General features: G+C 37.1%; 1 protein-coding gene across 1 annotated transcript; it reads right to left on the bottom strand.

Annotated features, from left to right (window-relative positions):
• Positions 1-655: 655 nt before the first annotated feature.
• FSHB (follicle stimulating hormone subunit beta) lies at positions 656-2,218 on the bottom strand. Its single transcript, XM_010226635.2, has 2 exons — positions 2,024-2,218; positions 656-892 (listed from the first exon to the last, which is right to left on the bottom strand). The coding sequence occupies exons 1-2, from the start codon at positions 2,180-2,182 to the stop codon at positions 656-658; spliced, it is 396 nt and encodes a 131-aa protein (XP_010224937.1). The 5' UTR covers positions 2,183-2,218.
• Positions 2,219-12,433: the final 10,215 nt, after the last annotated feature.

The following is a 12,433-nucleotide window of genomic DNA, read 5'->3' as shown; positions in this document are numbered from 1 at the left end:
CGTCACTTGAGTTATTGTGACTCCGAGCTAACAAGCCTTACTGAAAGGGCACCGAGGTTCAGGCGACTTTCAACATTTCAACGTAGGGCTTTGGTTCCTAAGTCGCTTTAAAAAAGTGTTACTCTGGGTTTTGGCTCTGAAACTTTGAAACAAACATGCTGTTCTTGTTTATGGAGCATAATGACTATATGAAATATTTTTCAGAAAAAGGTCAAGATCTCATCTAAGAGAACTTTACAGTCTAACAGTTGTAAAGTAAGGGCACAGATGTTCGTTGTTAAAGTGAGGTCTATGAGGAGACAGAAAACAAAGGATGGAAACATGGAAGATTGGGAACTTTTTAAAAGCCTATAGGATATCATAAAATTGTGAACTAGGCTAAATAGGAAATAGAGAAATGTAAAGAATGTGAGTGAAATAATCAGCAGCTGAGCTCTATAGCCCTATGAAAATGATTTGAAGGAAACTAATGGTAGAGGTAGGAGAGTGAGGCCTGAAGACAAATTTAGTCAGTAGCTCTCCATTTTGGCCTTAAGGCTTTGTTTCAAACTTGACAGTTTCTAAAGAGCCTTGCCTATTATGTTCCCCTTCAATCCCTTTCGGTACATGTAAATCTTTAAAGCAAACAAAGCCAAACTGCCACCTTGAGCACCTGTCATTGGTTGCTTGCATTCTGACTGAAGGAACAGTAGGATGGTCCCAGTCCCCTCACAGTGCAGTCAGTGCTGTCTGTGTCACAGGTCTCACAGTGGCACCTTGTAGCTACTGGGTAAGTATACAAAGATTCCGCATGGTCACCACAGCCAGGGATCTTCACCGTTTCATACACAATCTCCTTGAAGGTACATGTTTGCTGAACAGATGATACTGGTGGGTATTTATATACTGGATCCTGAAAATTACAAAAAAGGAAACTTTTTAACAATTTGCCATGGGGTAGGTGTTCTGAGTTTTCGTTGAAGAAAAGACTCTGATGTGAAACATAATTAAACCAATAAAATCTAAAAGCTCTGGACCAACTTTAGTAAGTGTACTGAAGACCTTTAGATATCTCCTTTCAGTAAAATTTGTGTCAGTACCAGATCAGCCTACAGATTAGTGGCTTGAATCTTCAAATTATTTCCTATTGTAAAAGCAAGAGAAGTCCACAGAGCAATGTCTGTTTTGTTGTATCTGTTTGCGATCACAAATTGGATAGAAGGCAGAGATCCAGATTAATGTTCTTCCAACTCCAGTTGCTCAATATAAGCGTAATAAAATGTATGAATTATGATCAGTGATTCTTGTCAGTAGTCTAAACTTTAGACATGCTCACCTAATATAATATTACTAAAGTTTGTACTCTGAAACATATTTTATCAAATTTATATACATTATCACTTTAAATTCAAACTAATAGGATTACATTCTCATCTCAGCAGTACTGGAGCGGTTCCCAGTGGCTGTTGTAAGCTAGCTGTCTACAAAGGAATAAGATTCCCTATAAATCCCATCAGATGCTGAACATTCTGGGGATTACAGGATGTGCTGATTTTATTGGAATTCAGGGACACAGAAGGAACCACAAGGCTTTGGAGGTGCCTAAGTTCACTGTAATGTAGGCACCTAAATTTCTTTAAGACCATTTTTAATGAACTGAGGGAATGCCTGATTCATTGTGAAAATATCACAGTATACTCCATAATGTGTTTACATACGGAAACATGAGGAAAACCCAACTGTATGTGGCTTTCAAACCAGGTTAAAAGATTTTTTTTTTTTATTTGTTGCTTTGCATAATCTATAGCTAAGAAGCCCATGTATATAGCCATATAAAAGTGTAAATTTTACTAGCATCTGCTCATCCTTATCTGAAATTGACTGTATTTATACTTTCTTATCAGATAGCCCAGCAGTTACTAAACTTGTTATTTCACAAGACTTACTCTTCCCCACATACTCATTATGAGCTGGTGACCCTCCTTTGAACAATGTTTTGCAATAATGAATTCTTTATCCTGAGTTTTAAACTTAGGATTCTCACCCTTGTGAAGCAGTATCCTGAGCACCACGTGGCATTCACAGTAATACAAAATCCACATTCTTCTCTTTCCACTGCTATAGTAATATTGGTGAGCTCACAGGTATTGCAGCAAATTGCTTTCCAACAGAAGAGCAGCATGTAATAGTTAACTGTCTTCATCCTGTATATGAAGCAGAAAACACATCTTTACTGGAGAAGCAGGCAATTATTTTTAACAGGAATTATTTATAGAAAGGGGCAGAAACTGATTCTTCATATTATCCTCAAGTATGTGTATCAGCAAACTTTGAAAAATGAGTGAGAAGAGAAGAAGAGAAGGAGAAAGGAGAAGAGAGTTTGCAAATCTATCTGTGGTTGTTAAAGTGGCTTGATTTTTCCTGAACGACTTTTAAGTATCCTATGCAGAATAAATCATCTAAGCAAATACTTGACATTTTTAGTCAAGTATTTGAGTGCTGTTTCTGTACAGAGAATGCATCCTGTCTTTTATGAAAAAGAAAAAGAAGCAAGAGCAAAAAATCTATTTTTTAAAAAACAACTAATTGCATACCCTGTTTGCAGTTCAAAAGATGCCTTCCAAAGTAAGGCATGGTGAGAACTTACCTGTATTCTCCTTGCTTGCCAGGTAAGAGCTGTGGTGAAAAGAAAGCCTATGGTGCCTTTTATACTGAATCATATGTAAGTTATACCTTGAGGATTTGCGGTGTATTAATGAAGCAAGCATTAGTTTGGTACTTGGTGAAAGAGGATTAGTGTTCAGCCAGACAGTCAGATTAAGCCTTGTTAAGAGGAAAGAAGAAAAGCAAAACACATTCAGGAAATAGTGGTGAAGGTTACTGCCTCAGTGTCGTTTTGGATTTGATTCAATGGTCTTTAGAAATTGTTGGGCATTCTGCAAATTGGAAATTGTTTTAGAAGCTTATTTTTGGAAATAAAATTTAATGTGTGCTAAGTATATTTTAAAGCAATGTCCAAACTGATATGCTGGGGCATTTGTCCTCAGATCATCTACAGCAGAGCCATTGCCACAGGGTTTCTAGGCTAATGACTAATATGTTCTGAAAAACTCTGAAACCATCTTGACTGCTTTTTTTGATTACCTTACCCAGTGGGATGCATATATGCTTTTTATTATTCTGTTATCCAAGGAAGTTTACAGTATGAGATCTGGTAAACCATGGCTAACAACTTTTTTTTCCTTAACCAGGTAAAGTACAACTGTATCCTTAACAGTTCAGATTTCTATTCCAATATAGGCAGTTCTGGTACCAGTCTCTTACTTTGTCACACTTTTTAAAATTTTTTTGAAAGGATGTCTATATTATAGAAAGGGACTCGAAAGATATCATAATGAGGTTCCAGATATGTGGGTGTTTTTTTTTTTTTTTTATCTGTGATCTCATTTCAAGTATTGTTCTGCTACAAGGGAAATACTATTTCTAGTATTTCTAACAGGCAACAGTGCAAGCTCGACTTAAAGGCATTCTCTGCTTGCTCACCATGATAAAAGTTTCTGTCAGTGTTCCATTTCTTACTGCCCTTCTTTCTGCTTTCCCCAGGTTGGTTGCAAGTGTCCCTCCTCACTTGAGCACTGACAAAGAACCAGATTTGATTTTCACATATGATCATTCTCGGCGAAAGTGACTCACGGTAGCACTGTGTTTACTATTGTCTGCACCCAGAACAGCCAGTCTTGCTTTATTATGACTATTCTATTATGGTCAGTCTGACTTTTACAGAAATCCATCCACAAGAGAAAACTAGACAAGGACATATAGTTAAAAGCACTTTATCATGATAAATTCTCATGTACTTACTAGTTGTCCTGCAAACGGGATACTTTTCAAAATGGCTATAACAAATGAAGCTTTTGAGTGTCTGGCACTTAGTGCTGTACTGGCCATCTGTCCCAGTTCCCCTTTACTTTGCACTACCTGCCTTTTGTTAATGAATTTCCTATTTGCACCAAAGTTAGAAGGTGACGGCAAATTTTCTCTAGATGTCTCCTCTATTTATAGTTTGTCTGAATGAAAACAGATCGATGAAAAATGTAAAGTTGCGGAAGCAAATATCTGCCGCTTTCCTAATGTAAATTTTATGATTTTAATACCTGACTTCTGTATGGAAAGTATTCATTAAGGCAGTTTTAAAGACACTTAAAGGAATTTATTCATTACATTTCTAGGGGTTTGAACAATTGAATCGGTATCTTTGGAGTGCAAAGATTATCGTATGCTTGAGAATCTGGTCTAGGAATCTCCAAGTGGGGTCTGTGCTTTATTTTTAAATTCATTGGTGTTTTTTTTGCTTGCTATCTCCTTGGGGCTCATTCTCATTAAATTCATTGGAGACACTTTCATTGCCGTGGTGGTAATTGCATTGAGTATTTGGTCACTATTGCAGTTTTTACTGACATTTTAGTTTCCTGGCACTGATGATACAGAATTAAGTGACTTGCACCTGCCAAGCATTTAGCTAGGTAGCTGAAACTAATTAACCTCAGATAAAGAGTTAATCATTAATGAAGTCTTGACAGACCCACCCATATGCACACAGAATATGTCATCTTGAGTATTAGTTGAGATATCACATTCTGTTGCGTGGAGAAAGGGCAGTACATTCCTAGTTTGCAAATAAGTGCACAAACAGTCTTTCTAAAAGTCTGTGTGAAATCAACAGCAGCAGTATCTAATCCTCTTGAAAAGTTTAATAAACACAGAACAGCATAAGGGATGATAACTGCATATCATCGGCATAAACAGCTATTTTTCCTATAGCTCTCAGATGATGTAGATTCGTTCATGGCTGATATTTATACCAAATCTCCGAAATACATCTGAAAACAATTGCATTTTCTTTCCCAGTTTAATGATTGATGTGATTCTTGCAACCTTTGACTATTTACTATTGCAAAAACACTGTGTGATCTTGACTTCCTATATAAGATCATTTGGTGCATTCAGAGGTAAATGTTATATAATTTGTGCATAAACGGAGGGCCCTCTGGATTTACTCCTGGATTGTTAAGGAAAAGCCAATGTGAATGGAAGCAATGTTTCCCTCCTCCTTACAGAGAGGATGAACTGCTTGTAAATTTTCGATTTCTTAGGATAGCAAAGACAAAAGCTTGAAAATGGTCACGGAAGGATAGCTGGCTTGTGTTGCGGAGTTGCTTCAGGTTCCTCTGACTCAAGTTCCTGTCTGCTGAAGCTGATGGGGTGCGTGGGACCTGCTCTGGCAGCTGCCGAGTCTGGAAACCCTGGGTCCCTGTCCTTGGGAGTCTCGTATCCTCAGCAACTCAGCTGAGGCTTTGGGGAGGTCAGATGAGAAAGCTGGCAGCAGGCCTTGGTCTCAAAGAACTTGACTGAAATCATTTGTGTAGAATCAGTTTTTGACAAATATGAAATGCATCATTTATCATTTGCCTAAAGAGATGATAATTTTTTAGGAAGTGTTGCATCAGAATTTTCCTGACTGTTTCTCTTTTTCAGAAGAATGATCTCTAGGTGTGATCCTCTGTATGCGGGAGAGGTACTTATACCTGCATATTAGCCTTTTAATCCATATTAATGAGGATAACTGAATTTGAAATTCAAACCAAAATGAAAAATACATGTCTGTGTGTTCATATGAAAACCAGGCTAATTCAATAGCATTTGAGTGCTTTGTTGCTACATACAGTTCTGAAGAGTAAGTGTTGAATATTTACAAAAAAGCCACATATTGAGTTATCTATTAATTTAATATTCATAGCTATCATTTGTGCTACATTGGTTAATGAATATTTACTTCTGGAAAGGAATGAAAGCACAATCCATTAAAAAGCCTATGCATCATGAACTACTGATACTCACTATGCACCACAACCTGCAAATCACAGATTCTAGGTTACACACTGATTAACTTCATAAAGTTTAGGTAATAAACAGCAGTAAAAATGATTTTTCTTTTTCTTTTTTTTTTTTTAACTAGAAGAAGGTAAAATGCCTGATATAGGTAATGATTTTGCTTTGCTTTAAGAGCGACTTGATATTTGAATATCTATAGCTGGTCTACAATCAAAATCATTTCTAGGTTTCGTTTAGAATCAGCAGGGAAATGGACGATTCTAGGACCTCTTGGATGAATTTTAGGCATCTGCATTCAAACATAAACTGTGCCTTCAACTCCACTGAAATAATTATATTAGTTCTCCACCCATGTTAAAGGTGGTCTCTTGCCTTTAACTCAGTTATAGGTGGTTATGTTTAGTGAATGCAAGAGTTGATATCTGTGGAGTAGGATTCCTCAAGTTCCTTTTCTTTCTAATCTGCAGCCCTTCAGGTTGGATACTTTTGGCTGTCACTTTCACATCCAAGGGCCTGTGCTCATTTGTACAAGATTGCTGCTTGTTTGTATGAAACTAATCTAGACTTTCAGCAGGTCTTATTCATAAGAAATCACCCTTGCAGTTGTTAAAAAATACTCCCCAGAAAACTGTTTTGATTCCTACCTTAATTAGTCAAACAATTTCCATTTTCTTTCATAGAGATGAACTGAGTCTGCAGTGGTACTGCATCTCTTTAGCTATGTTTTGCTGTAAGGGAGAAATGGTGGCCGTTATGATAATCTTAGATGCAAATATAATAGACCTTTTATTCCATGCAGGTATGCCATATACCTTGTCAGTTTTAGGGAAGTGAATAGTTAAGTCACTTGCAATTACAAACATTTCAGACCATGGTGACAACTGAAGGTGCTTGGCATAACAGAGTTCAGTCATTTAACCAGTATTTTTCCCAGTTTGTAGGTTTAAGAGAGAAACTTAAGAAATGTAGTTTCTTTGACACACAACTTGGTGGATGGCATACATGGCAATTTCAGAGCAAAGAGGCTGTCTCCTTTCTTGTCAGAATTTAAAGAAATGTACAAAGATTCTACCAATGACAACTATTTTAAAATTAATTTGAAATACATGGATTTTTTAAAAATCTAAATGGAAATAACACTTCAGGACCCAAGTATTAAAGTGACTTTGGTCCAAGGGGCAGAAGCTGAAGTCAGTCTTTTGCATGACTTTGCATTTCATGTAGGTAGTTTCTTTTATTGGTCTGTCATGTTCACATTTCCTTAAACCTACAGATTAAAAATATGATTTTTTCAAACACTTAGATTCTTTAGTGTTTCTACTATCTGTAATTATTCTAGGAAGTTTGAAAAGCATTTGCTGTGATGAAATTTAGGAAGAGCTTCTGAAAGTGTGCTCGAAAAACAGGTTGGCAGGACTGCTTTTTATTCAACTTATGTTATTTATACAACAGCACCTGCAAATTGTTTCCAGACTAGAGCTATGGTAAGTAACATAAGGCTTATTTGGATCTTGCTGACAGCATGCATTGATAGCACAGTAACATTGATGCAAAATGATTCAGCACACTGGATAATGAATAAAAAGCTATTTTTATTCGGGTTACTAAATACAGCCTTAGGTAGGAGACGTCTGACCCACATTTTTGCAGGTGCAGAATTTTTAGGTCAAATTGTTTAAGAAAAGTAGGTCAAGAAGAATGTATAGAACCACAGCTATCTTCAGAGAAGCTGTAATTTGTACATTTTTATCTGGTGAGCTAGCGCTATGATATTAGTTAGGGATTCTAACAGGGCTTTTTTAAGGGTATTTTCTCAGCAGTTGCTGACTGCTGAGTACTCAGTATTTGCTCTGTGAGCTCCAGAAATGCCATTTAACTGACTTACTAGAATTTTCATCAAGGAGGAGTTGACTTGTAAGCTACACATAGCCAGTCTGTAGACCAATCTTGTAAGTCAGGAATAGGTATCTGAAAATGCTTATTGAAGAAGCAAATTGGAAGCATTGTTATAGAAAACTCGGACATCACCCCAGTGTGTAGCTCATTAAAGAATGAAATGTTATTTGTTATGTTGCATTAGCAGTATGGTGGAATACAAAACCAAGGACTGCATTAAGCCAGGTACCTGATGTAGGTATTTTTTTGGCAAATTATAATAATTAAATGTGGAGATACTTTTCTTGAATAATTAGATTTAAACATAAATGTAAGGATATTTGGCCCTTTCAGGACACTTGTTTACCTTGTACTTTGTTATATACTGTTCAGCCGACTAGAGAGCCACATTACTGTTCTCGACTTGAGAACACAGGGCAGAAGCTGTGTGGTCCTGCTTGATAAGTTGAATGAACCAGCCTGTGAAAGAAGGTTTCTGAAATGTGTTTAAAAATGCCTTGAAATTGGGTAACTGTGGTCACTTGTCTTTTAGAATGTTGTTCTGTGTTTCTGCTTTGGGATGGTGTTAAGCAACAATGTTTCAGGTAGACTAGTTTGAACACTTCACTCAGCTTTGTAGGAGTAAGAAATGCATGGATCAGGAATCTGTTTGCAAGCACTGTAGAACTGCCTGGAAAAGGAGACTGTCCTACTCAGTTGCTCAATTATATAAATGAACAAGGTCATAGGTACTGATTCATTGAAGAGCTTTCTAATCGCTTGTTGCATTGCCATCTAGTGGTTCTTGGGTAAAGGTTGACACATTTCTGAAAATGATTTCACAGCTAAAGTATATTTTACAGCATTGCATCAAGCACAACTAAATACTAATGTTCAGAACTTAAATTACACTTTACATTTCCAGACTTTTGTTCAGATTGTTGCTATGTTCAATGCTTTCTGTGTGTAGCAAAGCCTTTGGGCAGAAGAAGTTTCAGGATTCTCATGGAGAAGCATAAAAGCAGTGATAGTGAACCTCACTGCAAACCAGAATAGCTGCATTTAGGCTGCTTTGTTCCTTCCCTGTGTATAAGAAGGACAAATGTGCTCAGGAAAATATACCTTTTCCATTTTTTCTCTATGAGACATTATGTGGAATCATGCCTACGTAAGTATTCGAGTCAGTCTCAAAGTGGATGGAGTTAATGCAGTTTATAGTCCTGCTGATTCTAACATACCTCTTTCACAATAAGGAAAAAAGATTTACAGAGAAGTGTGTGTGTATATGTATATACACATATATACCGCTTGTGCCTTTATACATGTGTGTATATATGTACACACACCACTCCATCTCATTTCCATCTATTCATTGCAGAAATTGTATACAGAGGGACATTCCTCTTATCACCTTTTTAAGCAATCTTTCTATTTGCTGTGCCCTACCAAACCCTACTATGGCCTTTCCTAAATAATCTGGAAAGGCTACAACTTGATGGTGCCTTACAACATAGTCCTGGGAAAGAAGAGTTTTCATTGCTGACCCTAGAATGCTAATGGATAATTTAATATACTGTCATTTTGGTAAACTTGTAAAATGCATAAGGCAGATCTTTCACTAGCTGAGAGCCATTAGGATCTGCACTGAGGTCTGAGGCTACAGGAATGGACAGGAGACCCCAGGTCCTAGGTACCAGTCTGTTAGGTTGAACATTTCAGGGGCAAAAAAAAAAAATAAAAAGGTTAGATGTCCACTTGTGTGACAAGTGAAAAAGGTCCTGTCTTGCAAGAAGACCCTTCTGCTGTTGTACACAACTCTCTTAGGACTTCAAGTGAGTTCACAGGGAGTATATTACTCTGCTTTTATGAACAGTGTAAGTTGTTCACAAAAACAACTGATTAATTACTGTATCCAGTAATTAAGTAAAGATTTTTTTTTGATTAGTTCCTTTGCTGAAGTGATATTTTCGTATACCACAATTCATTAACTAGTACTGGCTAGTGCTGGAGTGAGGTTGGAGAAGTGGTTGCTGCCATAGGGAGAGTGAGGGCTAGTCATTAATTTCAGTACTATTTAAAAGAATTTAAATCATATTTAAGCCCCTGACAGTGGCTTAAAAAGAAGGTATTTTAAGGCCCTGATGCTGTTCTGCATATTCTCTTACATATTTTTGCCTTCCTGCATTTGATAATGTATTTAAGGGTTACCCTAGGGCATTGCATGTACTAGAGGCAATCCAGTTTTCCTGAGACCTTTAAGCTCTACAAAAAATGCCAGCATCCTGTATTCTTCACTTCTGTTCCTGACTATACTGCCATCACCTGCTGCTGGATACTGGAGATTATTATAAGACTTGAATGACCTATTTAGCTGTTCTGAGTTTTGAATGATGGATTTTTTCCTCATATGCTGCATTTCTTCCCTTCTACCCCTTCATGAGAAAACAGAAAAATCAAAAAACTACTATATATGTTTGCAAGACTGGTCCCTGTATCATCTGGAAACTCAATACAAGGAAACTGAGGACGGATTCATCATGGATACTGTATGCTTGGGAGAACAGGAAAGGGGGACTGCCTCACTTTAGGCCTCTTAATAATAATACCTACCAGTTATTCTCAAGGCCTGATCCAGGATCCCATGTGCACGGAAACAAGTTTAGAAAGAGTTATGTATTTCCAAGAAGCATCCAAGAAAGCTGACATAATTGCAAATGCATGCATCTACTTTTACATGCCAGTGATGTTATACACCTGTTTTTGGGCATTCATATGCAACTGGATTTTAATAGCAAGACATAACTCCCAACCGCACTGAGGTCCGGTCAAACATGTGCAGACATTTACCTGTTTGGCCTTTGTGTGATGTTCAGAAATCTGTCTGCGCCGGATCTTTTAAAGAGAAACACCCGGGTACGAATTGGAATATTTATGATGAGTCAAGACTCTGGTTTGAGGCTCGTATAATGGTGCAAGAGTCTCACTGGTACTTGATTTTCTCATGATCCGAGACAAGTCTATAAGAATTACATCTAGAAGAAAGAACTGATATGGTTTTCTGAAACAGTTCTGTTTTGTTACTCAGCTATTGGTGTCTGGATCCTTCCAGTTGCACAAAGGACATGGATTTTTCTTAATTACGGGATAATTGGATTCTGCCTCTCAAGAAAATTACAGACTTAGTAAGGGAAGAAAATGTGTGAGGATAAATGGCCTCAAGTCTTAAGTGAAAAATTTTATTATATCATTTGTTCTGTAGTGAGCTTCAGTGTACTACAATTAAAATAGTGTCAATGAAGAAAATGTATGTTTATTTGCATTTTGGTAATTTTTAGCATTTAACTCTACTGTATAGTTAAATTACTGTTAAATTCCTCTCCTGTGTGTCAGAACAATGTAGCTCTAATGAAACAAACTCCCTTGTTTCCAGTAATGCCATCTTTACTCTGACTCCCTCTGCCAAAGAGCTTTATGAAAGAATTTTGTAGCATACCTTGAAACTGGTTGTGCTTTATGTGCTTGCTGTTCACTCTCTATATAGTCAAATGATGGCATGTGAAATTACTGCCAGCAAGGATCTTGCAATTAATCTATTAAAGCTGGTATGTTACCATTGGAGAATGGTATTCTCCAATACTATTGGAGAATGCTGTATATTACACCTAAATTCAAGATAAACATGATACAAACAAGTGAATGCCCATGAGTCTGAATTAACAGTATGAAAGTATTGTAAACTTTTTACATCTTTCTTACTCTTCCAAAAAAAAAAAAAAAAAAAAGTGAATTAGGACAAATCACTATGGAACGACTTGGTGTTTTTGTTCATTTTGGCTCTTGTAAACAAGAATGCAGTGTATCTTATTTATCAGATCCTTAGGAATGTATTTAATAATACAAATTGTAAAAAGTGTTTAGCTACAGATGGTGGTGCATAGCAGGTGGTTGTAAGGTGGTTAAAAATCAATGAACATGGTAATGAAAATTGTATTATATAAGAACTAGTGGTTTGAAAGATTTTCAAATCAATATAGGAATCAATTTTATGAAATTAGTTTTGTTACCCTGTTGCAAATAAGAAAATTTGCTAATGTCGTGACTATCGGAAGTGTTGTTTGATGTAACTGATGTAGCTGAAACTGGTTAAGATAACTGGAGGTAGATGGGTAGTAACAGGATGAAATACAAGTGATGCAGGGAGGGATGAGTGCAAGATGTCTGACAGCAGCTCAGTCTTCATCAGTGTAATGACTGAGAAGATGCAGCACCTAACTACACCTATCAGCTGCAAGATGGTGTTTCAGCAGCAATGTAACAGTGAAAATGGCAAATGTGGTGCTACAGTATATCCAGAAAAGTTCTTGTGAAGATTGAAGTAATGCTGCTCTACTATTAAGACCTATTCATGCAAATGCACTTTGCATGTATTTCAGGTCAGTTAAATTGGTTAAATTTAAGCTAGAGCATGTGCAGATAAATTAAGATGGTTATGGGAAATGGAGCCTTGTTTGTGCTTTATTAGCATGGGCAGGATGCTGTGCTCTCAAAGCTCCCTTTTAGGACTCAAGCTGGTGCACTGCTAGCCTGGAACAGAGGAGTGCTGTATAGTGTGGCTCTTGGCACCTGACAGTGTAGGCATAGGCCTCATCGCTCCGGTAAGCCTAGCAAAATGAGGCTGAAAGAGGCT

Source organism: Tinamus guttatus, unplaced genomic scaffold (assembly GCF_059628265.1).
Source record: "Tinamus guttatus ecotype Peru unplaced genomic scaffold, ASM5962826v1 Tinamus_guttatus_pri_ptg000240l, whole genome shotgun sequence".
In the NCBI taxonomy this organism is placed as follows: domain Eukaryota; kingdom Metazoa; phylum Chordata; class Aves; order Tinamiformes; family Tinamidae; genus Tinamus; species Tinamus guttatus.
This window is presented reverse-complemented; position numbering and strand designations above follow the sequence as displayed.

Bases quoted from the DNA above. Each gene is read 5' to 3' on its own strand.
- FSHB (XM_010226635.2), bottom strand. From the start codon at position 2,182: ATGAAGACAGTTAACTATTACATGCTGCTCTTCTGTTGGAAAGCAATT. The intron at 893-2,023 runs GTGAGAATCCTA...TGTAATTTTCAG, and splicing joins CAGGATACTGCTTCACAAGG to GATCCAGTATATAAATACCC.